The following is a 27,389-nucleotide window of genomic DNA, read 5'->3' as shown; positions in this document are numbered from 1 at the left end:
CCTTTCTGTACACATTGTACTCCCCAAATTCCAATTCTGCACTGCTTATGTCTGTGTGACACCACATCTCTGATATCCCAACAATATCTGCCTTTGATGTCTTAACTTGCACTTCAAACTCATTGAATTTATTAACTATACTCCTAGCATTAATGTACATGTAAGTATACATGCACCTGTTTCTACTCTTAGTTACCCCAACACAGCTCATGTATTTACTTTTTCCACTGTGATTCCAAGCAGTCTTGGAAAGCCCCATTGTCTTACTTTCCAGGCCAGCTGTGTGGTACTACACTCAGGAAGGTGGAGAATGAAAAAGACCTGGGGGTAATTGTGCAGTCAAATATGAAGTTCTCTGAGCAGTGCAGACAGGCTGCCAGAGCAGGTCATGGAATTTTGTCAATGATGTACAGCAATTTTGCTAGCAGAGACAAGGAGGTGATTATCCCTTTGTATAAGGCAATGGTCAGGCCACACCTTGAATACTGCATACAGGTCTGGAGGTCTCATTTTAAGAAGGATGTGGAGTTCCTAGAATGAGTTACGGAGAAGGGCAACAAGAATTTTTTTTTTTTTTTTTTTGGCTGATGCTGTATAAGCTTACTTTCTTGCATCATATGCTTCAACTAATTAGACCTGAACTTATGTAGATTGTAATTTTCAGGAAGGAAGGAAGGTTGTTCCAGAAAACGGAGGTTGAATGTTATTAATTCAACTTTCGTGTTCTGGAACAACCTTCCAATAAATGAGAAAAGTTGGTTCTGTGAGTTTGAAGTTAGACAGTAAGAGGATGTTAACTGGTTGTGGCATGTGTTTGGACTGCTTTGAAAGAGAGAGAGAGAGAGAGCGGGAATTATAGAAGCCAATTCAGAAGAACAGTGCCCTATAGAAAAGGCATGCAGCAGGAATAGAAACGTCTTTGAGACAGAGTGGAGAGACTCTGTTAGAGATGTCATTAATTAACCTAACTGCCCTCTTTTGAATGGAATCTAGAAGCCTGATAGGTTTTGGGAGCACCGCCTTAGATGTAAGAAGAATATTCCATGGTAAGGCGGATTTGTGATTTGTACAAAGTGAACAGCTGTTTGGAAGAAAAGTAATGCCAAAAGCGAAAGAGAAAACCCAGTTTGTGGATGCAGAGGAAGCAATATTTGTAACGTGCTTATGCCAAGAGAGGTTAGAAGTCCACACAGAGTGCACCATTCCTCCGTGTGTTGTAGTGTGGGCACCATGCCTCGACTCCATGCTTATGGTGGTTTGCATCTGGGTGGTCACCCACAGTGTGCAAGGCGGCATATTTCAGGACTTGCACATGGGGGTTATGCCCAGGGTTACCAACCGGCCCACCATCATGAACTCTGTAGAGGCCAGATGGTGAATTAGTGAGTGGTTTTGATGTGTTAGTATAGGGTTGTGTTGCTGTGTGTGTTGTTTATCCGGCCACTTAGGCTAGGAATCTGTTGTGGCCACAAACCCATAGTTACCATCCTTCACCACAGGGAGGCAAGTCGGTTCACTAGGAAGAAATACACTCTTCGGAAATACTTAATTTTTGGCAGATTTATTTTAAGAATAATTCTACTGAAAAATTAAAATTGAAATAAAAATAGAAATAAAGTAAAATAAGTACTGCAATACTTTAAGAAATAATTAAATACTGGTACTGTCCAAGCACAATTAAAAAAAATCCAAAATGTTTTTCAGAAATTAAAAAGGAAATTGTCACTTGTCAGGTGCCATACTGCTGTGTAAGTCACAATTTATGATGCTACCATTGTCAAGTTAATTACAAAAAGGGAGGGGGGAAAGGACTATAATATCCACATCTTTATTGGCCTGTTGGAGTTATTAATATATGTTATTTGATATTAATGCATTATGGGAAGTGTTTTGAGGATTTATTCTGGAGGTCATAAACACATTCTTCACAGTTATGAAGTACCACAACAAAAAGATGCCAGAGAGAGAGAGAGAGAGAGAGAGAGCTGAAAGACAGTTGAGCAAAAATAAAAAGCATGGAAATTGGCAGACTTAATTTTTTAAAAATAATTCTGCTGAAAATTTAAAATTGAAATAAATAGAAATAGAGTAAAATAAGTATTGCAATGCATTAAGAAATGATTAAATACTGGTATTGTCCAAGCACAATTCAAAAATCATGCAAAAAAGGCTATTGCATGACACTGCTTCATAAATATAAATGAATGTGTAATAAACATTTGGCCATGATTATCAAAGTATCTTTGGTTTCGGGGGAAGGTACATGTGGATTGGAGAGTTCAAATGTCTCTCTTATTCACAAGGGGGGGGAAGGTTGAGTGAATAATTAAAGATCTGTCAGTTTGATTTCTGTTCCAGGGAAAATGACGAAGTCATGGTTAAAAAAGTATTGCAGCATCATCTTGACAACAATGCAATTATATGGAAATCACAACATGGATTTATTCAGGGAAGATCTCTGACTAATCTGATTAGCTACTATGACACACTAATAAAGGAACTGAATGAAAATATAATTTTGACATATACTTATATTTAAGCAAAGTTTTTGACACTCACCTAAAGGACTACTGTACAAATTGGAGCACTGTGACATTAAGAACTAGTTACTGCTATGGATAAAAGGATGGCTGAGGTGGCAGAAACAGAGGGTTATTATTAATGGTCACTGTTCTTGGACTAATAAGCAGAGCCCCTCTTGGTTAGTTCCCCTTACTGTTTTCAATATTTATTAACAATACTGATGAAGGCATATCAAGCTTATTGTCTATGTTGAGAATTGCCTTATTGTCTAAGCAGAGAAGAAAAATTAATGGGATGCATATAAATTATCAAGTGACACAGAAGCCTATGGTCGATATAAGCTGGTCTGTAATCAAGTCACAAAGGAGGTTAGGCAGACTAAGGCAGATTATGACAAATCTTTGGCAAAAGATGCAAAGAAAAACAGTGAAGAGTTCTTTACTTATGTAAACTCTAGAAGGAAGGGGATGAATCAGATTGGCCCACTTGATATCGATGGTTCAACTGTTGATGATTCTGCTCAGGTGGCTGACAAACTGAATGAGTATTTTACATCTACATTCACACATGAGAAGTTTATCAAGCTCTGGCGGGGAGCTAAATGATTTTGTAATAACTGAGAGCAAAGTGGAGGAGAAATTGTTGAAGTTAAACATAAGAAAGGGGTGGATGGGATCTATCCAGTTATACTAAAGAGGTAGTAAGCAAAGGAAGTAAGCAAATCTTTAGCCATAATTATGAGAGCTTCCTTGGACTCAGGGGAGGTCCCCATGGACTGGAGGTGTGCAAAGCAAGGTAAGCAGTAGCCATTATCAATTGACGGCAAGATGGAAGCATCCTCAATGATTCATGCTAAGGGAAATGGACTATAATCTGCCACGCTGGCCCAGTGTGGGTTGGCAAATTGACTGTATTTAGCAGTCAGGAGCTTGAACCCCGGTCTATTCAAAGAGCTTGTTGCTGTACTCCCGCTTCTGGCCACTTGGCTATAGAGGCCCCCGAAGATGTGCAAATGTGACCCCAATTCACAAAGGGGATCATCAAAAGGTGACATGAGTAATTACAGACCTGTTAGTTTAACTTCTTTTCCAGGAAAATTAATGGGGGCACTAGTTAAAGAAGCACTGCAGAATCATCTAGATAAGACTGCAGTTATAGTTCAGCCACAGCATGGGTTTGTTAAAGGGAAATCTTGTCTGACCAATTTGATTGGCTTGTTTGTTTGTTTGTCTATTTGGTGTTTAGGAGCATTAGCAACTGAGGCCATATTGCTCCGGGGATATGCAGTGGTCATTCCCTGACCTTTCCGCATCCTCCGTATTTGGTGATCACGGGCTTGAACCCCCGGTCTAATCAAGAAGCGTGTGCTACGCACCGCTGCTCGTGCCCACCTGGCCACGGAGGCGCCCCAATTTGATTGGATACTCTGATGTGGTCACAAAGGAACTGGATGCAAAAAAATAATTTTGATATCATATACAGTGGACCCTCACTTTACAACTGTTTCACTGTAAGATAAAATTACTTTACGATGGACTCTTCATAATAAAATACCATTCACTATATATATGATATGTAGTAATCGCTGGTAATTGTGATCACGTTTATGAATTGAATTTTAAATAAATTAAACAGTGATTATAATAAGTGAAAATAGGAGGAATATTATCCACAGGCTATAAAAGTAAAGATAAAAATCTCAAATTTACACTTCATTACCTTACCAGTTAACAGTCTGCTCAGGAAGCACAGTGGTATTGTCACCATCCTCCCCACACTGGGTGGAAAAGGCCCAGGTTCGAATCCTGTCGACGCGAGGAGAGGAACTTTAATGGTCTTTTTTCTGTCCATGGCTGAGTTAGTCGGTCTCAGTGCGTAGATAGCAAGATTTCCCCCCCCCAGCATAACAGACAAATCGACTGGAGAACATATGCAATTTACAGACATATTACATAAATGGGTATATGTAAGAAATTACAAGTAGCCCTAATATAATAATTTGATTTTTTTACCAGTTAACAAAATTAAATGATACGTGAAAACCAGAACAATATTTTCTATGGGTTAGCAAAATAAAAATAAATTTACACTTACATACAGACTAATTAATTGATATTTCTGTTCACTGACTTTTTTTTTTTTGGGGGGGGGGGGTTGTGAAATTTAAAAGGGAAAAAAGATAAGCAATCAATCACAAAGAACATGCCACATGCAAATTGCAACTAACATGACACGCACAAGTGAGATATGGAGTAACAAGTTTACAAAGCTTAAAAAAATAGGAATGAAGAGAAGATTCTGAAAATTTATGTTTTTTATATGATTGAAGATTTTGTGGAAGGGGAAACACATTTCACCATTAAACCCATAAAAACCCACAGAATTCCAGGTATTATTGCAAATGCAATAAGATCAAGTTTACTATCCGTTTATAACAGATTGCACTAACAGAAAAGCCCAATAAACTAGAAGCTGCAAATTGTTTTTATTGTTTTATGGTAGTGACCTTCAGAAATGTGCTTTAAATATGAAAAAGGCATTCAAAATTGATTCTTATAACTGAACAGATGATAATGATGAAAATGTAGTGCATTTTAATGATTTGAATTGGTTTTTTAAATTTGATTCTATAAAGCGGCTGATTTTACTAACCAGTGATCATATTAACACCGTTGCCCACTTATTTCACTTTAGGATGTCTCTGACCGGACCTTGTGGTTCTTCCTCTCAGCAAATAGCAACATGTTGGCCACATGTTTTGTTTTTGCATCTTTTAGTTGAAATGATTTTTTGTGTTGTGCTTATTTGACATAAATTTACTGTATTGAATTCGTGTATGTACAACATTGTGTAAAAGAAAAAGATAAATAGCTTAGTTATATAGCGAAAATTTCAATTTCCGAGGTCTTGGAACGAATTACCAAAAAACAATATGCTATTGGGTTCACATTACGATATTTTCACAATACGATGGTGTCTCTGGAACAGATTAATATTATAAAGCAGGGATCCACTATACTTGTATTTTATGAACACTTTTGATAACTGTTGCACATGGAAGACTACTGTACAAATTGGAGCAGTATGGCATTAAGGGCAAATTGCTGCTATGGATAAAGGAATGGTTGAATGGGAGAAGACAAAGTAGTAATCAATGGACTAATGCTATTGGTGGAGTCCCCCAGGGTTCGATGTTGGGCCCATTGTTGTTTTCTGTATTTATTAATAATATTGATGAAGGCAAATCAGGCTTAATGTCCAAGTTTGCAGATAATATGATGGTTGGCAGGGTTGTTAATTACACTAATGACAGTACGCTACTGCAACAGGATCGAAAAAGTTGAGCAGATGGGCTGAGAGGTGACATCAGAAGTTTACCATTGACAAATGTAAAGTAGTGCATATGGGTAGCAGAGTCATATGAAGTTTTCTGAGCAGTGCAAACAGTCTACAAGAATAGCTCATGGTGTCTTGTCAATGATATACAGGAATTTTTCTAGCAGGGATAAGGAGGTGATTATACCTTTCTATAAGGCAATTGTTGGGTCACACCGTGAGTGCTGTATACAAGTCTAGATGCCTCATTTTAGGAAGGATGTAGAGCTGCTGAAACGAGTACAGTGAAGGGCAACAAGATTAGTGAATGGAATAAAGGGTTGCTCTTACGAAGAAAGGCTTAAGTTTTGCAGATTACAGTGCTTGGAGATTATGCATCTGTGAGGTGATCTGATTGAGGTGTATAAAGCCTTGAATGGTTTGAGCATGCTTAATGCTGATGGGATCCTTCCTCTTCCTCAGAATAATCGCCTGAGAGGGCATAAATTCAAATTGAGGAAAGACAGTTGTAAAGTAGATGTGTGGAAATTTGCCTTTAGCAAGCAGGTGGTTAATTGCTGGAACAAACTTCCATCTGTTGTTGTGGAAGTTGACAGCTTAAATAAATTCAAGGCAGAATTAGATGAACGTTTGAAGTGGATGGATCTGAAATGGGAAGGTTTTTTTTTTTTTTTTTTTGGCTGATGTAAAAGATTGCTTTCTTACATTATATGCCTCTACTAATGCTAAAGTTTGCATAGTATACAAATATTGGCAGAGCAGTTAATGAAACAAAGGAAAACAAACTACTATTAATACAAAATGGCCTGGAAGAATTATGAGATGGGTTGAGGATGATTGTAATTAAAGTTTAACACTGATAAATACAAGGTACTCCCATATAGGAAGCAGTAATTCCCAGAATAATATACCAATTTAGTGGAGAATGAAAAAAACCCCCAGGTTTCTTTTGTTCTCTGTCTCCTTAAAATTTCTTCAAAGAGTAAGAATGGTATCCTTACTCTTTCTAAGAAAACACACATAAGGGAATGCACACTTAAATTTAAAAACGACAGCTATAGGAAAGATGTGCAAAAATCTGCTTTTGATCAGAGAGCAATTGACTTTTGAAACAAACTTCCATCTGGTGTTGTAAAGTGGGTAGTTTGAATAAATTATACATAGATCTAAATATTTAAATATATAATATTGGTTACCATATCGGTTACAATATTTTTTATTTTTAAATCTTGCATATTTTCTAGCAATTATTAATGGCTTACTAATAGTTAATTTATATGCCTTTTGTTATAGCAACAAAAGTCATTATCATTGTACACTTTAATCATCTCTGATCCTAAGCATAATTAAGCATAATCAAAATCTAGTTATTTCCATTCTGTCTCCATAACATTTTTTCAATTTTGTCTGTTTTTCCTTTTTTAACCTACTTTACTTTTTAACAATTTTATTTTAGGTTATTTTATATTCTTTTGATACTTTAATTTATTCATTTAGGCTTAATGACTAAATTCCAGAGTGGACCTGAAAATATCATCATAATAGTAGGTATGCATCATAACAAATGTATGCTACTGCAACAATATCTAGAAAAACTAGGCAGATGGGCTGAGAAATGGCAATTAAACTTTAACATTGACAAATGCAAAGTATTGCACATGGGTAGCAGTAATCCCACAGTAATGTATCAATTGTGTGGTACTCAAGGTAGAGGAAAATGAAAAGCACCTGGGGGTAATTGTGCAGTCTAATGTGAAATACTCTGAGCAGTGCAGACAGGCTGCCAGGCCAGATCATGGAATTTTGTCAATGATACACAGGAATTTTGCTGGAGGGAATAAGGAAGTGATTATCCCACTGTATAAGACAATGGTCAGGCCACATCCTGAGTACCATAGATCTGGAGGCCTCATTTTAGGAAAGATGCGGAGCTGCTAGAACGAGTACAAAGAAGGACAATAAGATTGGTGAGGGGGAAAAAAAGGGTTGCTCTCACCAAGAAAAGCTTCAGTTCTGCAAATTGCAGTGTTTGGACACTAGGCATCTGCAAGGAGATCTGATTGAGCTGTTTAAGGCCTTGAATGGATTAGTGGTTAAGCCCAGTGTCTATGGCATTCCTACCCTTGCTGAGATTATATGCATGGGGTGGTATGAATTCAAATTGAGGAAGGATGGTTGCAGGATTTTTGGCTATAATGTAGCAAACTAATGAGATTCATGGCAGAGAAAAAAAAATGCATGGGATTCCTATAAATTATAAGACGACAGAAGCTTATGGTAGATATAAGCTAGTCTGTAATCAAGTCACAAAGGAGGTTAGGCAAAAAAAAAAAAAAAAAGCTTTTTTTTTTTTTTTTTGATTGTTGGAACAAACTTTTATTTGTTGTTGTGGAAGTGGCCAGCTTGTATAAATTCAAGAAAGAACTAGACAAATTCTTGGAGGTTATGGATGGGTGAAGAGCTGAAAAGCATAGTTTCTTTCTTTTTTTTTTTTTTTTTAGCTGATATTTTATAAGCTTGCTTACTTGCATCATTTTCCATTATTAATACTAATATTAAATGGTTAAATGCAAGGGCACACTAGTTACACAATGTGTCTGAGTTGATTGTGGTTCAAGTCCATGTGGCTTGAACCATAACAACAATTGTTCTTGTTGTTATGATGGTTTAATGGCAGAAGGGATTGTTTAATGGCAGAAGGGATTGTTTTTAGGAGCATTAACAACTAAGGCCATATTGCTCTGGGATATGCGGTGGTAATTCCCTGACCTTTCCGCATCCTCTGTATTTGGTGGTGACGGGCTCGAACCCCGGTCTAATCAAGAAGCGTGTGCTATGCACTGCTGCTCCTTCCCACCTGGCTACGGAGGCGCCTAATAGCAGAAGGGTTGTGATAGTAGAGATAAGAATTTGGTATATAACTGGATTCTTTTCATGTAAGCGAAAAATTTTGTCAAGTTTGCATTATTCCTGATCAAGTGATGGAGTGCCAGTTGTTCATGTAACTTTGTAAGAGAGCAGAAGTTGTAGATCTGTTATTTTGATAGTGAACACAATCAATAAGGATATGTTTTACCATGAGTAAGGCATTAACACTTCACACATCAGGGAGGGGAATCCCCAGTGAGAAGGTAAAGGACATGTCAGATTGATGCACCAATACATGCCCTTGCAAGAATAACTTCTTCGTGCCTATTGAGGCAAAAGCTGGATTTCCATAACTGTGGTCCATGTTTCATGTTTTATTTGTTGTAGCTTATTATTCATTTGGAGGTCTGGTTTGTCATAAGCCCACTGCTTATGACCAACTTATAGTCTATAAATATGGCTTGTACAGGCCTGGTATCCTCGATGGCTAGAAGTTTGGATGCTTGATCTGCAAATTCATTTTTTTTTAATACTAGCATAACCAGGAATCCAACAGAAAGTAATTGTCCTATTTTTCTTTTGAAATTTAATTAGTTGAATCCTTATTTGTCTGAAAATAGGATTATCAACTAAATTTATTTTGTAATGCAGTTACACTATTGAAGGAATTAGTGTAGATTATGATCTGTTGTTCAGAGAGATTAATGATATTTTCCAAAGATAGTTTAATTACACACATCATTGTAGTAAATATGCTACATTCAATAGGAGTGCTACCAAGAGTGTAGAGGTGGGAAGTATAACTGCTGCACCCACAGCCACATCCATTTGGAGCCGTTGGTATAAATCTGATAGTACTGGAATTAAATGATATATGAACTGCATATAGTTATAGGGTAGTCTGATTTGCTAAGGAATGTTTTCCCTATTTGTGGAAATAGTCATCACAGGGGGAAAATGTGCATAAACCATGGAGAATCAGGCATTCAACTTGCTGAAATACGTCATCAATATATATAATCAATTGTCAGTATACATAATATAAATACAGTGGATTCCGGTTATTTGGGCCACCGGTTAATCGGGGCAGCTGTTTATTTGGGGCAAATCTTAAAAAACAGAAACCAATCGAGAAAATAACCAGGGTTTACTTCGCTTAATTGGGACAGCGTGCCATTTAATCGGGGCAGGAGACTGCAGCACTGGAGATTACCCTATGATTGTCTCTGACGGTATCAGGTGGTTCGGTCGAAATTCTGGAGGTCACAACCATAAAACAATAAAAACAATTAGCAGTCACCTGTTTATTGGGCTTTTCTGTTAGTGAAATCTATCATAAACGGACAGTAAACTCGATCTTACTGAAGTTGCGATAATACCGACAGCTGGAATTCTGTGGGTTATTATGGTGAAATGTGTTTACACTTCCATGAAATCTTCAATCAAAAAAAAAAAAAAAAAAAAAAAAAATTAATTTTCAGCTCTTCTCTTCATTCCTATTTTTAAAGCTTTGTAACTCGCTACTCTGTTCTCACTTGTGCTTATTGTGTTACTTGCAATTTGTGTGTGCCGTGTTCTTTGTTATTGATTGCTTACCTTTTTACTGTTTTAAATTTTAATCCCCCCACCTGGCTCACAAATGTCAGTGAACAGAAATGTCAACTAGTTCGTATGAACATATTACAGTACGTATTAATTATTCCGATTATCACGTATATTCTTCTGATTTTCAAGTATCATTTAATTTTTTAATTGGTGAGTAAGGTTATAAAGGGTAAATTTGTGCTTAATATATCTTTGCTTTTATAGCCTGTGGATAATATTCCTCCTATTTTCGCTAATTAGAATCGCTTTTAATAGAATTAAAATTCAATTCACAAACATGATCACAATGACCGGCGGCAAAGCAGCATGTTCGAGAGGCAACCAGAGAAAGTAATACTCTTGATCTGGTTATCAGCAGTGATCATTCATGTATTAGGAATTTGCAGATAAAAGAACCACTAGGTGGCAGTGATCACAGTGTACTGACGTGGGATTTACTTAAAGATTTAATTACCATCAGGGGTAAAGGAAAGGGTTTTTGCTTCCGTAAAGGTGAGTACAGTGGTCTCCGACAGTTTTTAAATTCTGTACAGTGGAATCAACTGATGATGTGACCAACAGTAAATTCTAAGTGGGAAGCATTCAAGGAATTAATCGTGGATGCTACTAAAAGTTTCATACCTATTAAGAAATATTGTTCAAGGTTTAGGCCTAAATGGTTGTCAAATGAACTAATGAGACTCGTAACAGAGAAGAAAAATGCATGGGATGCATACAAATTAACACGTGACACAGAAGCCTATGATAGCTACAAGTTGATCTGTAACCAAGTTACAAAGGAGGTTAGGCAGGCGAAGGCAGATTACAAGAAATCCTTGGCAAAAGATGCTAAGAAAAACAGCAAGGATTTCTTTACTTATATAAATAAAAGGAAGGGGATGAATCTGATTGTTCCACTTGACATCGATGGTTCGACTGTTGATGATCCTGCTCAGATAGCAAACAAACTGAATGAGTATTTTGCATCTACATTCACACGTGAGGAATTATTAAGGTTTGAAAATGGCAGAAGGTTATCAAATTGTAGCAGGATACTTAATGATTTTGTAATAACTGAGAGCAAAGTGGAAGAGAAACTGTTGAAGTTAAACGTAAGAAAAGCACCTGGGGTGGATGGGATCTATCCAGTTATATTAAAGGAGGCGGCAAAGCAACTAAGCAAACCCTTAGCCATAATTATGAGAGCATCCTTGGACTCAGGGGAGGTTCCCACGGACTGGAGATGTGCAAATGTATCCCCAATTCACAAAGGGGGATCGAAGGGTGACACGGGTAATTACAGACCAGTTAGTTTAACTTCAGGGCAAGTTAAACAGGGCAGTTTCTCAGCTGTAATTTAGGTTCTGGATGCAGTTTACATTTCTTGCAAAGTGGATAGCAGTAAATTTTTGTTCAGAAAGGTGATAACTATTTTGAGATATCCATTGTTTTATTTTATTTATTACAATTTGAAGTTGCTTCTCAATACTAGACAATCTCTGAGTGACACGAAATGGAGAAATCATAAGCATAAAAATATGCTTCAACGGTACTTGAAATAGTCTGAGTCTTTGGTTTATTCTGATGGCAAATAATTTGGCACCAAGCACAGATCCCTATGGCACTCCTTCCTGGACAAAAGATCAGCAAAGAGCATTTGATAGCAAACTTGGAAAGATCTAGACTTACAAAACCTTGAGTTAGAAGTGGTAAATGACCCTACACCCCTAAGATACAAAGGTCTTTAAGGATTCTGTAGTGCCACATGGTGTCAAATACCTTTTCAGTATCCAAATTAACCAGAGCAAGATGTTATTATTTTTTTTATAAAAGCATTTCTTATGTTTCACTCAGCTTTAACCATGAGATCAAGAGTGGATTTATTTTTCCAAAACACCCACACTAATTACAATTCATCAGCCTGAGAGAGAGAGAGAGAGAGAGAGAGAGAGAGAGAGAGAGAGAGAGAGAGACTGGTTGGTAATTATGCATAATGATAGATCTTTTCCTGGTTTTTGGAGATTGCTAGAATGATTGAGTGATGCCATGATAGAAGTTCTCAGTAAATATTTGGTTGAAAAATATTAGTATAGAATGTAATTGTTTCATTTAAATGCTGGATCGTTAGGTAAGATATTCCATCTTGACCAAAAGTGCTAGTGGTTGATCTTTTTACTGCTTGTATTAAAATAAGTCACAATAGTTTACAATTCACAATAATAGTTTACAATAATTCACAATAGTGGACATTGTGAGTAGTTGTTTGTAAGGAAGGGAATTAGTGGTTTTAAAATTTACTTTAGCCTGCTGAAAGGAAGCACTATATGATAATGTTGCAGATACTTTAGAAAATGTTGCCACAAGGACGTTTGCTATCTCTTTTCTTCTCTACAATTTCAGTTGAAGTTGTAAAGATCAACTTCAGCTGATTCTGAAGAACAGTTGTACAGGGCATATCCTCAGGGAATGATATGTCCTGTCCACTGCAACTTAGTATTGGAGAGTAATTGGTGGAAATTTACCATCAGTCACCTGATTTTCCTCCAAATTAAGCTATCTGTGGCTTTTGTAATAGTGGAGGTAAATTGGATCCCAGTTCCTTTTGGCTTTCCTTCTTATTTGATGAGCTTTTGCTTTGAGCTTCTTATACTGAATGAGACTGATAGTGGTAGAATATTTTTAAATAAATTCCAGGCTTTATTCTTTTCTTTTTTTGCAATATCACAAGCACTCTTCTACCAATGATTAACATGCTTGCATTTTCCAACAGTTGACTCTGGTATAGATGCTTGTGCTGCAGCTAGTATCTGTTTGGTAATATGCTCAGTAACATTAACGGGTTGGTGTTGAACAATTTCATCATCAAAGGAAATATATGAATTTTATTTAATCATCTGCCTTGAAATATTTTAATTTTATTTAAGTTAATACAGCCATTGTTTGTATTTTACAGATTACTGGATAATGGTCACTTTTAGGAGGACTTTCTAATACTGACCAATCACTATTTAGAATTGGAGTGGGGATGCCGACTGACAGGTTCATTGCTGAAGTTGATCCTATAGAGAAGCGAACTTAAGTGGAAGAACCTGTATTTAGTAAAGTAAAACTGTGTTTACTTAATAGTGATTTTATCAGTTATCCTCTTTATCCATTTGGAGAGATGCCCCATGATGAATGGTGCCCATTGAAATCCCCTAAATAAACAGAACAGAGTTGGTAGCTGCATAACAAGTTCCTCGAGTTTTGTTAGGTTATATGAGCAGTTTGGTGATAATATATAGAAACTATGGTCAGTGTGATTCCAACTGCAATGCAGACATCAACAACTTCTAAGAAGTCTGTAGAGGGACAGATCATGAGGGGATTCTTGAGTTTAGTAAGATGGTAACAACATTTTGTGAATAACTGGCTCTTTGGTAGAGTGTATAATGTTTAATGGAGACTTGAGGGGTTAAATTTATTTCTTGCAAACAAATTCCTACAGATTGTAACAGTTAATTGAGTCACGTATATCATCAGCATTGCTATGTATACCTCAATTCCATTGACTGACACTGTGCATTACTTGGCTTTGGAATTAGAGAATGTCTGTTTTTTAAAGTGTCTGCTTGTGTCAGTCAGTTTTTGACTTATGTTTTTTGGAAAATATTGGGCATCCCATATCCATTTCTTCTTCAGCTTGGATTATAAATCTAAGACTGGTTCAACTTGGTTGCTGTTTTCATTGATGACCATATCTGCTTTACGAGCTTGTTTTAGCATTAGCATTAGTAGAGGCACATGATGCAAGAAAGGAAGATTATATAGCACCAGCCAAAAAAAAAAAAAAAACCCTTCCCATTTCACCCATCCAGTCACTCCAAATGTTTGTCTAGTTCAGCCTTAAATTTATTTAAGCTATCAACGTCCACAGCAACAGATGGACGTCTGTTCCAGCAATCAACTACCCACTGGCTAAAGGCAAACTTCCACACATATATTCTGCAACTGTCTTTCCTCAATTTGAATCTATGCCACCACAGGCTTATAATCTGAGCAAGAGGAAGAATCCCATCAGCATTATTCCTGCTCAATCCATTCAAGGCCTTATATACCTCAATCAGATCACCTCGCAGGTGCCTAGCCCCCAGAAGCTGCAATTTACAGAATTTAAGCCTTTCTTCATAAGAGCACCTCTTTATTTTCTTCACCAGTCTTGTTGCCCTTCTCTGTACTCGTTCTAGCAACTCTACATCCTTCCAGACCTGTATGCAGTACTCAAGGTGTGGCCTGACCATTGCCTTATACAAGGGGATAATCACCTCCTTATCCCTGCTCGCAAAATTCATGTATATCATTGAAGAGACCCCATGACCTACTCTAGCAGCCTGTCTGCGCTGATCAGAAAACTTCATATCTGACTGCACAATTACCCCAAGGTCTCTTTCATTCACCAACTACCTTGAGTGTAACACCACATAATTGGTACATTTCTCTGGGGTTACTACTACCCATATGCAGTACCTTGTACTTTGCATTTGTCAATGTTAAACTTCAGTTGCCACTTCTCAGCCCATCTACCTAACTTTTGCAGTTCCTGTAGCAGCAGCATACTGTTATTATCAACCCTGACAACCTTTGTATCATCTGCAAACTTTGACATTAAGCTTGATATACCTTCATCTATATCATTGATAAATATACAAAACAACAATGGGCCCAACACCAAACCCTGAGGGACACCACTAATAACATTAGTCCACGTAGAGCAGTATCCACCACTCTCTGTCTTCTCCCACTCAATCATCCTTTTATCATTGTAGCAACTTGCCCTTAATGCATTGCTGCTCCAATTTGTACAGTATTCTTCCATGTGCAACAGTATCAAAAGCTTTCCTGAAATCCAAGTATATTATATCAAAACTATTTTTTGCATCCAGTTCCTTTGTGACCACATCTAAGTATCAAATAAAATTGGTCAGACAAAACCAATTTGATGGGATACTATGTTCCCCCAGAGTCTGATCTTTTCTGTTTTGTACTCCCATGTGTAGCTGAAGTGGTGATTGTCAGATTTGTGACTGAAGTAGTTTGTTTGGCTTACTGTTTGTTTGGGTAGCTTACTGATCAGTTGTGATGCAGCCAGTAGAGACTGGGCCATTCTTCAAGTTAAATATTTATGAAGATTGGTGTGTCTGTTTGAATTCAACTAACTGATACTTTTTTGTGGCCGCTGCATAAGTACTTCTTAACTTATCCTGCAGGATTTGCTTTCTTGCCTCTTGAAATGTTACTTTTTTGCTCAGCTCTGTATTTTTTTTAAATCTTTTTCCCTAGTTTCCATAATTCACAATCTTTAGAATAAACTGGGTGATCCCCTTTACAATTTGGACATTTAAGAGATTGTGCCTCATGGTCTGTGTATGACCTTTTGGGCATATTGAAATCCCTCAACAGGTGGTTTGTGAATAGCTAAAAGTTTGGCACTAGCAGCAACTTACAGGATTAGAAATGCATGGGCATATATGGCAGTTCAAGTAACCTGCTTTAACATTATTCAGGAGATTCGGTACACTAAAAGTAAATATGATGTTTCATGTGAGAACTAATTCACCATCCTTTCTTATCAAAATTCTCTTTGCTTGAATGACTTTCTGGTCTTTTAATTTTTGTCCTCTTTCTTCTGTCATGTTCACCAAGTCCCATTCTGCTGTGTTCTCCTTTCAATGTGTTCAGCATAGCTGAGGTGACTCTGGTGGTAATTCTACCAAAAGTACAGTAGAGTGTCGAAAATCTGAATAGCATTAATCCGAATGAGTCAGTATTTATTATTTTTTTATGCTAGTGGCATAAAATAATTACAGTAAGCACCGGTTATTGTGATCACGTTTTCAAATTGAATTTCGATTCTAATAAACGGCAATTGTAATAAGCAAAAATCGGAGGAATATGATCCACAGGCTATAAAAATGAAGATATAAAACACAAATTTATACTTTTATTTTACCTTACCAATTAATAAAATTAAATGAAATAATTAATTAATATACATACAGTACTAACAAAACATGACACTTATATAATCTGATATTTCTGTTCACTGACATTCATTTTGGGGAGGGTTGTAAAATCTAAAACAGTAAAAAAAGATAAGCATCAATCAATAACAAAGAACAGGGCATGCAGGTATTGTAACACAATACGCGCATGTGAGATACAGAGTAAAGAGTTTAAGAACGTTCGATATAGGAATGAAGAGATTCTGAACATTTACAGAGTTTTATTGTACCATACTGTAGTTATGGTGGTCTTCTTCATATTTTAAAAGGAAGCTTGCTTTTTTTTTTTTTTTTTTCCCCCTTGTTAGTTGTTGGCGCATCAGCTTCTATGGCCATAATGCACCTCCCAAAGTTTTTTTTTTTTTTTTTTGCATTTTACTGTGATCCAAGCCCAAGGCGGGAATTGAACCCGCGACCTTTGGGTTGCCAGGCAGGCACTTTACCTACCTGGCTAGCCCGGTCGGCTTTAAAAGGAAGCAAACATTTTTAACAATTATATCGAAGATTCAGATTTTAAATAGCCTTTCAAAGGATGAAAGCGGGTCTTCGTTAGCAAAATTTTAGGTTGGAAAGTCAACCATAACAGAAATTATAAACAACAAGGGAAAAAAATTTAAAGTTATTAAAACTTGATTCTGATAATGGTGCAAAAAAAAAAAAAAAACCATTGAGAACAGCTAATGACCCATCTCCCTCGAAGATGCTGTTTGTTGTTGTAGTTGGAATTTGGGAGCATCAGCAACTAAGACTATATTGCTCAGAGTATATTGTCTGTAAATTGTGTGTTCTCTGGTCGATTTTCTGCTTTGCTGGAAGAAAAACCTGAGTTTCTGGGGTAAAAAAAAAAAAAACTATGGCGCCTTTGCCTGAGACCGACTAACTCAGCCACACTGTGAAAAAGGCCCATAAAAATTCTTCACATCATCAACGGGACTCGAACTCAGGTCCTTTCCACCCAGGGTTGGGAGAATGGTAATTCTACCAACTGTGCTACCCATAAGAGCTAGGTACGAACAACAAACTGAATCCTGTGCAACTCAACTACTCTTGCTGAAAAGAGTCAGAGATCTGGCAGCAAAGAAACGAAGTTCAAAAATGGTGCAGCAAGAAATAATAATTTTCGTTAAAGCCTATAGATATGTGTTATTGTGGCTGAAAGTTCCATTTGTTTTGTTATCTATGAATAAAAATACATAATTACAACTTTGCGTTTTTATTTCTAAACTTACTAAACCTTTTTTTTTTTTTTGGTCTCCAGAACAGTATTTTTAATAAGTTTGAAAATCCGAACAAATCGGAAGTCTGAACTAGTTCAGGTTATCAACATTCTACTGTATATTGTAATCAATCAATCAATCTCTCTCTCTCTCTCTCTCTCTCTCTCTCTCTCTCTCAACCATTTTGAATGGATGAGCAGCATTTTCTATGCATTTCTGAATGAGAAATGGAGAAAACTTACTCATTGACTGATTTGACAGTAAGTAGATGAATGAGAAAAGCTGGGAGTGCTTCTTGCTCTTATGTTTTTTCTCATTCTTTTCTGATGAGAAGTTTCACAGTCATGATTTCAGCTTGTAGGCTGAAGTGGTTGAAAGCTTTGAGAGTCAATGTTAGCTCCTTTTGGCCCTGGTGGTCTCTACCTCCCAAGTTACTTCTACTGCCACAGAGGCAGGAGTACTGCTGCTAGGTGGTCAACCAGTAGAAAGGGTTAGTTGGATTAGTAATGTTAAGAAAAATATATTAAGAAAAAAGAAAGATGAATTTCCTTCATCTTGAGTTCATACTTGGGACTTTTCAAGTACAGAACTACTTACAAGTAAGTGAAAAGGGGAAGATAATTGAAATAAATTAGAACTATTCAAACTGCAGAAAAGTCACTTGGTTACAGAATACTTGGCATCAGAGGTTGATGTTCTTGTATTCTTTATCTTGCAAACTCCATTGACCCTATATGGTCATCCTGGAAAATTTACTTAAGTTAACAGAAAATTTATTCATTTAAGTTAGTATAGAATATTGATCATAGCTATTGTAGGGAATTTAAATTACAGCTACATTTAGTAATAATAAACCATAAAAATATATACAGTGGAACTTCTCTATTACGAACTTCTATTTAGTGAATTTCTCTATATTACGAATTTTTTTGCAAAACATTGCACCTTGAAACGAAATTACATGTAAAATTAACCTCATATAGCGAAGCGTTAGTCTCTCTCTCTCTCTATAACGAATTTTTAAAAAAATTAGTAAAAGAATTTTTGAAGATTTTCAAGCATTTACTGCTAAACAGCCGCTCAGATATATGGCCCCCTTCCCTCCGAATTGCGCACTAACATCTGGAATTAATCATCCTTTTAGTGAATACTTGTGGCCACTGATGCCCGTAGGATGGTCTTTGTTTCATTTTTGTTACAGTTATAAAACCAAATGGGTTTCTTAAAAGTGGTCATAAACTTTACAATAAATAGGGTAGATTTGTAAATTGATGTTGGCTCAAGGGAAAACGAAATTCGCTGCTGTAAACCTTTAGCATGCTGCAGCGGCAATACACAGAATGCTACCATAGTCAGATTTTAGTAACGCTTACTGAGTGACATTCGCTTCTCACCTCAACTGTACCATGTGACCTTCCTGTCAATCATTATATGATATGTCCATTCTCATCTAACTGGACTTCCAGTAGATGGTTTCATGAATTTTTTTATTATTTTTTTTATTTTGTTCTTTTAGAACAATTTGCATCGATCACATAGGCTATATGCTCTTGTATTTTTTTTTTTTTATTTTTTTTTTTTCTGAAAAGTAACATACAGCATGCATTAACCATAAATTTTCTTTTGTGCATATATAAATGAAAGCAGAATAAAAGAAATTCACAAAGTCGTATATTTCTTCAAAGTGATTGATAGGAAAGGTCACACGATACTGTTGAATTGGCAAGTGAATGTCATTGAGTAGGCGGTACTAACAATTCACTATATGGCCAGCGCAAGAAGTTTGCAGTGTGTATCGGCAAGAGCTGCAGTCAGGTAATTTTTACAATTGCGGAAACAATGTCGAAGAGAAAGTGTTTTAAGTATTAATGATAAAGTAAAGATTCTTCATGATATTGACCAGGGTTTTAAGAAAAAGGATGTTGCGGAGAAATATGGCATACCTGCAAGCAACTTATCTATGATTTTAAAAAATCAAGAATCAATTTTAAATGCAATTGAAGGAGGAGCAGACAAGAAGCGAATTAAGTTGTGTATATACGAAGATGTTGATAAAGCTGTTCTAAAATGGGTGCAAATGATACGTGAAAAGAATATACCAATATTGGGTCCAATAATTAAGCAACAAGCTCTGAAATTTGCACAGTCCCTTGGACATACAGAATTTAATGCGAGCACTGGGTGACTAGATAAATTTAAGAAGCGCCACAGAATTTTGGAAAAGGTTATTTGTGGAGAAAGTGTTAATGTAAGCGAAGAAGATTGCAACAGTTGGAGGAACAATACCTTAAAGAAGATTTTGGAAGAATATGAACCTAAGGATGTTTTTAATACTGACAAAACGGGTTTATTCTTTAAATGTTTACCGAATAGAACACTTGCTTTTAAGGATGATAAATGTTTTGGCGGAAACAAAGCAAAGAAACAATCACTGTGCTAGTTGGGGCAAATATGAAGGAAGTGAAAAATTAAGACTTTTAGTCATCGGAAAATCAAAAAACCCAAGATGTTTTAGAGGCACAAAATCTTTGGAAGTTGACTGCACCTTTAATAAAAAAGCATGGATGACAAGTGATATCTTTGAAGACTGGATATTAAAACTAGACAGGCATATAACAAAAGAAAAAAGGGAAATCGTGTTGGTAACTGACAACTGTCCGGCACATCCTGCAGTATTTCTGCCAAACTTAAAAGTGTGACGTTGTTTTTACCACCAAACATAACGTCAAAACTCCAGCCAATGGACCAAGGCATTATTAAAAATTTTAAATTTCATTATCGAAAGAGAATAATAATGAAGATTGTCAATGCATTATCAGAAAATAGAAACTTGGAGGTTACAATTAACCTTAGAGATTGCATCTCTGAACTGGCAAAAGTTTGGACAAACGATGTCACTGAATACACTATTCAAAATTGTTTTTTGAAAGTGGGATTTGCATTGAATACAGAAGTCGAACAACAACTGGATGAACAAGATGAATTGTCCCTTTCACAACTGAAAAACTTTTGGACATTATTAGAATCGTCTGGAAACATTGAAAATGAAATAACACTGGATAGTTATGTTTATGTAGATCAAGGTCTGACTACAACAGAACATCCAAATGAAGATGAAAACAGTGTTAGACATGACCATGATCATGAAAAAATTAACGATGATGCTGAAGACGCATCAGAACATGTAGAAAAGCCAACTCACGAAGAAATGATTAACGCTTTTAAAACGGTTCGTATGGGTCTACAGTTTTGTGAAAACATTCCTGATAATGTTTTTAATGCTCTAAACAAATGTGAGGTTTTCTTTGAGAAGCAGACATTTTTTAATTTGTGATACTTACCAGCAAAAATTGTGTAAACGTAATTTAAATAAGTGTTTTTGAAATAAAATACATTAAAAATAAATGTAGATTCATTTTCATTTTCTAATTAAATAACAATTTTTAATAAAAAAGATATTCTCTGTATAATGAAATTTCTCTATAACGAATTTTTTCGCTGGATTTATCGAATTCGTTATAGGGAAGTTCGACTGTATATGTATGTGGTGTGAGGTGTCATAATTTAATATTATAATAACTTATTAATAATTTATTTTTTTCTAGTAATGAGGTTAGTTAAGTGTTAATCTGCATTTGCTTACCACAGTTTGGCAGTTTTAACAAGTCATGATCTAGGGGAAGAGGTTCGGGAGTCATGGCATCTAGACCTGCTGCACGAATTTTCCCTGCTTTTAGGACCTCATAGAGTGCATTATGATCAACAACATCACCTCTGAAAGACACCAAAGAAACAAAATGTATTTAACAGTTCAATAATATATATAATCTTAGTTTTATTCTCTATTTGACAAAAAATGTATATTTTGCAAGATAAAAGATTGCATGGTGCCAAGTCTAAAGATGTGAATATGAGAGTAAATTAATATGAGGTGTTACAATAATGATGCCAATGCACAAACTTCAGTTTGTCTAAAAAAATTCAACTATGTAGTAATGACGCAAATACACTAACTAATGTCAGAGTTTGAATTTTACATAGTTTGAGGCTTTCTGCCCTAAAACATTACAAGTCTAAGAAGTAAACCTTTTAGCATCTCTCATACTGTGTAAATAAGTCACAACTGGGTTGTCACCCCTTACACCTCTCGATACCTACCTGCTCACTGATGAGAAGCCAAATAGCTTCAAAATAGTGTTGTCTGAGTGGTGGTACTCAACTGAAAATAAGTAACAGTACTCTTCTCTAATGGGAAGTGTTACTTATTTGAAGTATAAGGAGGGCAATCCATTGTGAAGGGGTTCACAATATGAGGTCAATGTACAAACTTCAATTTGAAAAAAAAAATCAACTATGTAGTAATAATGCAAATGCACTAACAAATGTCATATACACAAAATGGTAAAAATCTCACATGTGGTTGAGTTAAAACTAAGTTTACTACAAATATATCACTCAGTGTTGATAAGCGAGTCATCATGAGTTTCTCTGGCCTTATATTTCTAATAAACAGCTTTGTTCCCTATGCTACTATTTATTTGTAATGCATGCCACTACCTAAACAGCTGCTGATAGAAATTAATGAATCTTCATTGGTGGGTAAACAGGCACCATCAGTGTAAAACTTGATAACTAAGAGCGTGAGGAAATCAAGCGATAACTCAGCATTGTTATGGACCTATATGAGAGCTTGAAGGACAGGGTGGATGCCCTTGAAGGATCTAAATTGAGGGGTCCATCAAGCTCTCAGTTGCCCACATCAACGCCAGAGCTTGCACTTGAACATCATGCAACACAGCGGCAACCCCCAAGGCAGAATGCGCTGGTCCCACAGGAACCAGTAGTTGTCGGTGACTCTATTGTCAGGGAAAGAGGGAACATGTGTAAAAAGGATACCTGGAACAGGACCAGGGTATGTCTGCCAGGGGCAAAGGTTGATGACGTTGTAGAGCAGATATCATCTTTTAAGGGCACAAAAGGTGATATTGTTGTACATGTTGGCACTAATGATATTAAGAGTAGGAGACTAGCAGAATTACTTAATCAATGTCGAAAAAAAGCCGTGGATTAGGATTGAATTTGAAAGTGTCTGCAATTCTACCCAGACACGATAGGAGAGAGTATATGATGAGAGCCTTGTCGATCAATTCGGCCCTGAAGAGATTATGCAAGGCTCAAGGGGTAGAATTTTTCTCAGCCTGGTCTGTGCTTGTTAACAGGAGAGACTGCTTCTACAGGGATGGGATACACTTAAATAGAAAGGGTGCAAGAATATTTGCTGATGCTATCAAGGCAGTGTTAGGTGGGTCTGAAAACTGCTAGGTTGGAGGGATACATGGACTAATAGATTAACAGTAGCCGCCGGCATTTGAAAGTGATTCTTGCACTGCTTCTATTGGAATGAGCAGCAGCCTGGAAAACAAGATGCACGGGATTTCAGAGACTGATGGGAGTCATTGCAATACAAGTAAACACATGGGTTGTGTTAGAATAGCTAAGAATAGGAACAGGTGCATGTATACCAATGCTAGGAGTTTGGTAAATAAATTTTATGTTTGTTTGTTTGTTATTTGGTTTTTAGAAACATTAGCAACTAAGGCCATATTGCTCCGGGAATATGTGGTGGTCATTCCCTGACCTTTCCGCATCCTCCGTATTTGGTGGTGACAGGCTTGAACCCCGGTCTAATCAAGAAGCGTGTGCTACGCACTGCTGCTCCTTCCTACCTGGCTACGGAGGCGCCATAAATTTTATGAATTTGAGGTGTTGGTCAAAACATCAAAAGCAGATATTGTTGGGATATCAGAGACGTGATGTCACACAGATATAAGGAATGCAGAACTGGAATTTGAAGAGTACAACGTGTACAGAAAGGATAGACAGGACAGGAAGAGAGAGGGGTTATGCTATTAGTTAAGAAACTCATAAAATCCAAGGAGGTACAGCCAGTCGACATCGCTGGACAGTGCAGTGTCGAGTCAGTTTGGTGTGACATAAGCACTGGGAAATCAAAATTTAGAGTAGGAGTGTGTTATAGGCCTAATGACTCTGATGAGTATAATAAAAAACTGTACATGGAAATAGAGCGGGCCAGTAAATAAGAGAGTCTTATAATGGGGGATTTTAATTTCCCAGATATTGACTGGAATTTGTGGGTTGGTCACTTACACACTAGCAAGGCTTTTGTGGATTCATTGGATGATTGTTTTCTACATCAGCATGTTCGGGAGACAACTAGGCAACTTTACATTTGGGAGAATGTAAAGGGAGGAATTCTCTTGATCTGATTATCAGTAGTGATTCTTCATGCATTAAGAGTCTGAGGATAAAGGAACCACTAGGTGGCAGTGATCACAGTGAGCTCAAGTGGGATTTACTCAAAGAGGTAACTACCATTAGGGGTAAAGGAAGGTGTTTTTGCTTTCGTAAAGGTGACTACGGAGGTCTGAGACAGTATTTAAATTCTATACGGTGGGATTAACTGATGATGTTACCAACTGCAAATTCAAAATGGGAAGAATTCAAAGAATTAATCTTGGAAGCTACTAAGCTTTACATACCAACTAAGAAATACTGTTCAAGGTTTAGGCTTAATGGATGTCAGATGAACTAATGAGACATCTAGCAGAGAAGAAAAATGCATGGGATACATATATATTAATGAGTGACATGGAAGCCTGTGATAGATACTAGTCTGTAACCAAGTCACAAAGGAGGTTAGCCAGGCAAAGGTAGATTATGAGAAATCTTTGGCAAACGATGCAAAGAAAAACAGCAAAGAGTTCTTTACATATGTAAACTGTAGAAGGAAGGGGATGAATCGGATTGGTCCACTGGATATAGATGGTTCAACAGTTGATGATCCTGCTTAGGTGGCTAACAAACTAAATGAGCATTTTGCATTTACATTCACACATGAGGAGTTATTCAGTGAGGGGAATGCCAGATGTGAACTAAACTCTGGCAATGAGCTAGATGGTTTTGTAATAACTGAGAGGAAAGTGGAGGAGAAATTGTTGAAGATAAGAAAGGCACCTGGGGTGAATGGTATCTGTCCATTTATATTAAAGGAAGCAGCAAAGGAAGTAAGCAAACTCATAGCCATAATTATGAGAGCTTCCTTGGACTCAGGGGAGGTACCCATGGACTGGAGATGTGCAAATGTGACCCCAATTCACAAAGGAGGATTAAAGGGCGACACAAGTAATTATAGACCTGTTAGTTTAACTTCTGTGTCACGGGAAATTAATGGAGGCACTGGATCATCTAGACAAGACTTTAGTTATAGCTCGGATACAGCATGGTTTTGTTAATGGGAAGTCTTGTCTGACTAATTTGATTGGATACTATGATATGGTCACAAAGCAACTGGATGCAGGCAATAACTTTGATAACATATATTTGGATCTTAGAAAGGCTTTTGATACTGTTGCACATGGAAGACTGCTGCACAAATTGGCGCAATGCGGCATTGGAAGCAAATTGCTGCTATGGATAAAGGGATGGATGAGTTGGAGAAAACAGAGAGTGGTAATCAATGTACACTGCTTTTTGTGGACTAATGTTATTAGTGGAGTCCCTCAGGGTTCAGTGTTGGGTCCATTGTTTTCTGTATTTTTAAATGATAATGATGGTATATCAGGCTTAATGTCTAAGTTTGCAGACGATACGAAGATTGGCAGGGTTGTTAACGATGCTAATGACAGTATGCTGCTGCTGCAACAGGATCTAGAAAAGTTGAGCAGATGGGCTGAGAGGTGGCAAATGAAGCTTAACATTGACAAATGTAATGTACTACATATGGGAAGCAGTAACGACAGAGTAATGTATCAACTCTATGGTACTACACTGACAGTGGTAGAGAATGTAAAGAACCTGGGGGTAATTGTGCAGACAGATACAAAGTTTTCTTAGCAGTGCAGACGGTCAGGCCACACCGTGAGTACTGTATACAGGTCTGGAGGCCTCATTTTAAGAAGGATGTAGAGCTGTTGGAAAGACTACAGAGAAGGGCAAAAAGATTAGTGAATGGAACAAAGGGTTGCTCTTACGAAGAAAGGCTTAAGTTTTGCAGATTAGTGCTTGGAGACTAGGCTCCTGTGAGGTGATCTGATTGAGGTGTATAAACCCTTGAATGGTTTGAGCATGCTCAATGCTGATGAGATTTCTCCCTCTTGCTCAGAATAATCACTTGCGAGGGCATAAATTCAAATTGAGGAAAGACAGTTGTAGGATAGATGTGCAGAAGCTTGCCTTTAGCCAGTGGGTAGTTTATTGGTGGAATAGACTGCCATCTTTTGTTGTGGAAGTTGATAGCCTAAATAAATTTAAGCCTGAGTTGGACAAGTATTTGGAACGAACGGAGGGGTGAAATCAGTTTTTTTTTTTTTTTTTTTTTGGCTGATGCTGCATAAGCATGCTTTCTTGCATCATATGTTAATGCTAACTACATGATGATTTTCAGGATAAGCTAAAAGTCAGGAAACACATTTATTTGAACTTTGTATATAAAATAGTTTAAATACAATATAAATATTGATGTGGTATTTAACGATTAACTATCAACTTAAAAGTAAGTAAAACTCATGTTAGTCATTCATTTTGAATGAAATAAAATAATGAAATAATTTTATTATTTTATTTTATTAACATTTTGATGGCATCCCAACATGAGATCCATCTTCCAGGAATATTTTTCTCACAAGGACTTTGTATGACAAAAAAACTTAATAAGGGGAATCCTGTATGAAAAAATTTATTTTTAGATTAACTCTGGATACAATAGCTGGGACTAAGACTATGCCATTTTTTTTTTTTTTTTTTTTATCATTTCCAGGTAGCTTTCACGTGTGACTGTGTCAGCAAACAAAATGAGATGATCAGCAACACCTCCTGACAAAATTCTGGTCCAAACAGTTATTCCTGATGCACCTACCACTGACATTGTTAGAAATGGATTCCTAAGATACAATAAACAAAATTGTGCATTCTGCCTGTTTAATGTGATCAATTATTCCAGGCTTTTCTTTGCACTTTTTTTATGTTTCTGCAAATTCCATTCTGCAGTCAACATCATCGTTAATAGCTTATACGAAAGTAAAGTGGAATAGTAAATCTTGAATGTTAAAAGCTTTCTTATTCTCTAAGACAAGCTCTGGAAATTCTTAACTACTGAGAGTGTCTTCTTTGCAATTTTTTGTAACATTTTTCCAAGTTAGCCTTTATTCTGCAAGCGAGGACAACTGAACTAGGTCTGCCTGACCATGGAAGTTTGTGGGCATATCCCTTTGCATCAAATTTGCACATAAACCTGAGAGTAGTCACTCTTATGGTCTCACTTTTTCTAAAAGCTTTTTTAAATCACTGGGCAATCCTGTAATTCCAATGATAAACAACATGCTGCCTAAAGGTGAACTTCATGGGATCTAAGCTTCTATTGCTTTCCAAAATTTTATATTTGTGTACTCAACTTTTTGTTTCATCTGCCAATGTGAAAATACCTTTCTCGTTCATTCTTAAACTAGACACCTCAGTAAACCCTGACGCATTTAGTTTCAAGGATTTGAAGTTCAGTCCATATCTTCTAAGACTTTTTTGTTCACCCTGCATTTCCAATATATGGCAAATGACAAAATGTGTTGATATTTCCACATTCAAATAAATTTAAAGCAATGGTTAATCTTTTATTAAGAAATATCAAAATTTTAAAAAAAATTAATATGCAATAATTGATTAATTTGGTGTATTTGTTCTTTACTTGGCCCTTATAATTGCTTAAAAAAGCTACAGTCAACTTCTGCCAGCAATGTGTTGTATTGAT

General features: G+C 36.6%; 1 protein-coding gene across 3 annotated transcripts in view; it reads right to left on the bottom strand.

Moving 5' to 3' along the window:
- Positions 1–27,389, bottom strand: part of LOC150081492 (glyoxylate reductase/hydroxypyruvate reductase-like) — a 240,693-nt gene that overhangs the window by 23,379 nt on the left and 189,925 nt on the right. For all 3 annotated transcript variants that reach the window (XM_090379326.1, XM_090379328.1, XM_090379327.1), the window contains one exon: positions 21,213–21,343. In XM_090379326.1, the coding sequence (XP_090235452.1) occupies positions 21,213–21,343 (131 nt within the window). The remainder of the gene's footprint in view (positions 1–21,212; positions 21,344–27,389) is intronic.

Source organism: Mastigoproctus giganteus, chromosome 8, assembly GCF_048544385.1.
Source record: "Mastigoproctus giganteus isolate SK-2022 chromosome 8, ASM4854438v1, whole genome shotgun sequence".
Taxonomy (NCBI): domain Eukaryota; kingdom Metazoa; phylum Arthropoda; class Arachnida; order Uropygi; family Thelyphonidae; genus Mastigoproctus; species Mastigoproctus giganteus.
The sequence above is the reverse complement of the archived record's forward strand: the minus strand, read 5'-3'. Positions and strand labels throughout refer to the sequence as shown.